Source organism: Nicotiana attenuata, unplaced genomic scaffold, assembly GCF_001879085.1.
Source record: "Nicotiana attenuata strain UT unplaced genomic scaffold, NIATTr2, whole genome shotgun sequence".
Lineage (NCBI taxonomy): Eukaryota > Viridiplantae > Streptophyta > Magnoliopsida > Solanales > Solanaceae > Nicotiana > Nicotiana attenuata.
Genome location: NW_017685814.1, coordinates 1 through 3,636, shown reverse-complemented (window position 1 = coordinate 3,636; position 3,636 = coordinate 1). Strand labels below are relative to the sequence as shown.

Below are 3,636 nucleotides of genomic sequence, written 5' to 3'. Positions count from 1 at the left end.
ATACTCAACTTCTTGATTCATTATTTCGAGATTAGACAACTTTTTAAGATCTGGGCATGAATTCCGCGTGCATGTCATGTTTTTAAAGCCAGCATTAACAAAACTGAAAATGATAAGAAATTAACAAAAATTAGGGAAAGGAAAAGACAGACTTCTACTATGAAACTGGAACTTCATTTCATTGAATTTGAAAGGATAGAAGGGTTAACATCAAAGCAAAGCAATTAAACTAAAATATCTGGATTACAACCCTGAAAATAATCCAAATACAGAAAAAGCAACAAAACAGACTACCAAGACTCCTTCCTGATGGGAAGAGGAGTTGCTTCCCAGTTGTTGAGCGAGGTATCTGGACCAATCAGCTGAACACTTGCACGGCTAGGGCCCTCACCAACTTGAACCATATTGATCCCATAGAGCATCTCCTTGAGACCCTGGCAAACTTCATCAATGTCATCTTGAGTAGAAAGATTTTGGACTTCTTCAAATTGTGGCTTGACAAAAGAGTAGGCAATGTGAGGGATTGGTTTTGACAATTTCCAACCATTCTTTTTACGGGCCTTGGCTCTGTTTATGTCAGCTGATGTTGGTTTAAAACCCAAGCCAAAGGTATCTTTCTTCAAAAAAGGAGCAATGGGGTTCACAATTCCTTGCAGAAATGATCCTAATCCTTTTCCTGGTTCATAGCCGTTCCTCAACATCAGTGAAGCTACCATCATAGATGTGGCTGAAAGATAGGGATGCAGAATTGGTTTTCCTTCTTCCACTTGGTCTACCTCAATCACCTCAAATGTTTGATATGTGAGGGATTCACATCCTTCCTTGGCCTTGATACATGGAATGGACGGGTCATTATAAACGGATGAGTCGTCCTCCCCATGAACAACAATTTCTTGCCTGTCATATTCGAATTTGACCATTTGATGTAGGGTGGATGGTATAGCTCTGGCCATATGGATCCACGGCCTTCCCAGAAGAAAATTATATGAGGTTTTCATATCCAACACTTGAAAGACAATGTTAAAATCAACCGGGCCAATTGTCATGGTGAGTTCGATTTCCCCAATAGTGTCTCTTTTTGAACCGTCAAAAGCTCTGATGCTGACAGTACTAGTCCGAATTCTGTTAATGTCAATGTTCAGTTGTTGTAGAATAGAAAGAGGGCATACATCTACACTTGAGCCTCCGTCAATCATGACCCCTTTTACGTAATGCCCTTCACATTTGACCATAAGATGCAAAGCTTTATTGTGCCCAGACCCTTCCTCAGGCAAATCATCATCGCTGAAAGAAATTTTGTTCACCTCAAAGAATCTTTCAGCCATTTTTTCTAGCTGATTCACCGTTGTCTTTTCTGAGACATATGCCTCGTTCAAAGTTTTGATCAACACAAGGCGATGTTCTTTCGAGTGCAAAAGCAGAGATAACAAAGATATCTGAGCAGGGGTTTTCCTTAGTTGATCAATGATTGAGTAGTCTTGCATTTTCATTTTCTTAAGGAATTCCTCCGCTTCTTTTTCTGAAACAGTTTCTTTCACTGGAAAGTGATTTTCCTTGGCTTGCTTAGCTTTTCTCAATTCCTCTGGCGAGTAGCACCTTCCAGAGCGGGTCAAGCCTCCCATTTCATCTGTTTCTTCCACTATCTCTTTTCCTTTGTATGTCATGACAGTCTTGTTATAGTTCCAGGGAATAGCTTTTGTGTTTGACACTGGAAGTTGTGCAACAGGTCGGATCACAACTGGCTCTGTTATATTTCTCAAAGCATTATTCGGAACAATCTTTTGAATGCCCCCAGGGATATAAAGTTTTGGCCCACCCAATTGAACCTCAATCTTTTTTGTGCTTCCAGGGACATAGAGAACCATTTTTTCAGAACCTGCCAAGTTTGAACTAGAACTCGCACCTTTCACAATCAGCGGTGCCAATTGCGGCGGGCTTACTATCACTTTTGGCTCTGGCCCTATGGTTCCAACAATCATCTCTGTCTTGCCAAATTGCTTATAATCCCGATCATCACAAATCATCCCAATAAAATATGTATTATCATGAGCTGGGAGCGGATTGTTTGTGATATTAGGAGTATCTTCATTGTTTGCCACCACAATTGCCTTTGCTTCAATCAAATTTTCAATGGCTTTCTTTAATGTCCAACAATTTTCGGTACTATGACCTTGGGTGTTAGAGTGATACTCACATCTCGCATTGGAGTCAAAACCTTTTGAATTTGGATTCACATAATACGGCACGATAGGTTCAATCAACTTCAGCTGCATCAACTTTCGAAATAGGCTTGTATACGATTCTCCAATTGGGGTGAACTTTTTCTTTGGCTCCTGTTCTCTCACATATTCCTGTCTGGGACGAGGATTATATGGCACCTGAAAATTTGGCCGGAGTTGACGGAAGCCTTGTGGAGTCGGTGCTCGCCATTGTTGGTGATTGGGAGGCCTAGCATAAGCCTGAGCATTAAACACTGTGTATTGTTGCGAGGGCACCGAGTACCGAGGACCCTGAGGCGGATAATAATGTTGAGGAGAATTGGATTGTCCTTGTTGGAATTGCACGTACGAAGGAACTATTCCTCTTTGAACTCCCCCGAACCCAGATGCCATCATGGATCCTTCCTCCTTCTTTTTCCGATTTCCGAAACTGCCTGACCCACTTTGAATTGCTTGCGTGGTCGCCTTAAGGGCTGCCTGACTCACAATTTTGCCCGACTTCATGCCATTCTCAACTATTTCCCCAATCTTAATCGCCTCAGCAAAAGGTTTACCAATGGCGGCCAACATATAATGGAGGTAATCAGGATCCTGAGCTTGGAGAAAGTAGTCAATCATTTCTGCCTCTTTCATTGGTGGTTTGACCCTAGCAGCCTGCTCTCTCCACTTGATTGCATATTCTCTAAAGCTTTCTGCTGGTTTCTTCTTTATGTTGACAAGAGAGGAGCGGTCTGGCACTATATCAATATTGTACTGAAATTGTTGGACAAAATCTTGAGCCATGTCGTTCCAAACGTGCCAGTAAGATATGTCCTGATCTATGAACCACTCCGAAGCAATTCCTGTCAAACTTTCCCCAAAATAAGCCATGAGTAATTATTCTTTACCTCCTGCTCCTCTTAATTGGTTACAATATCTCTTCAAATGGGCAACGGGATCACCATGACCGTCATACTTGTCAAACTTGGGGTCTTGAAGCCCGGTGACAAATGAACATGGGGGAACATGCATAGATCATTAAACGAAACACTCTTGTGGCCTCCCAAACCCTGTATGTTTCTCATGGTTTGTTCCAAGCTCTTCATTTTTCTGGTCATTTCCTCATGTTCCATATTCTTTTCGGGCTTTTCGATCTCAACTGGGAACATGTTCTGAGTAGTGTGCTTGTATGAATCTGGAACCTTGAAAGTCAGTTCTGGAGAGTAATGTTGGGCATCATAAGCATTCAGATGTGGATCATTGTTGAGCTTTTGAGCAAGAGCCGGTTGAGGAACGGTAAAAGTAGGGACAATGGGCACAGTAGGTGGGTCATTTCTGAGGGGTGCGGTTGGGAGGACGGGGGAATGGAGGTACTGGGGATAGCGGGCAGGTTAATGGCTCGGACTGAAACTGGTGGTACATGGGTACTTGTATGGAG

At 42.5% G+C, this 3,636-nt stretch overlaps 1 protein-coding gene across 1 annotated transcript; it reads right to left on the bottom strand.

The window, feature by feature from the left end:
- Nucleotides 1-290: 290 nt before the first annotated feature.
- Nucleotides 291-3,089, bottom strand: LOC109222168. The gene has a single exon (XM_019386558.1). The coding sequence runs from the start codon at nt 3,087-3,089 to the stop codon at nt 291-293; it is 2,799 nt and encodes a 932-aa protein (XP_019242103.1).
- Nucleotides 3,090-3,636: the final 547 nt, after the last annotated feature.

Excerpts from the sequence above, each read along its gene's own strand:
- LOC109222168 (XM_019386558.1), bottom strand. The coding sequence starts at position 3,089 with ATGGCTTATTTTGGGGAAAGTTTGACAGGAATTGCTTCGGAGTGGTTC.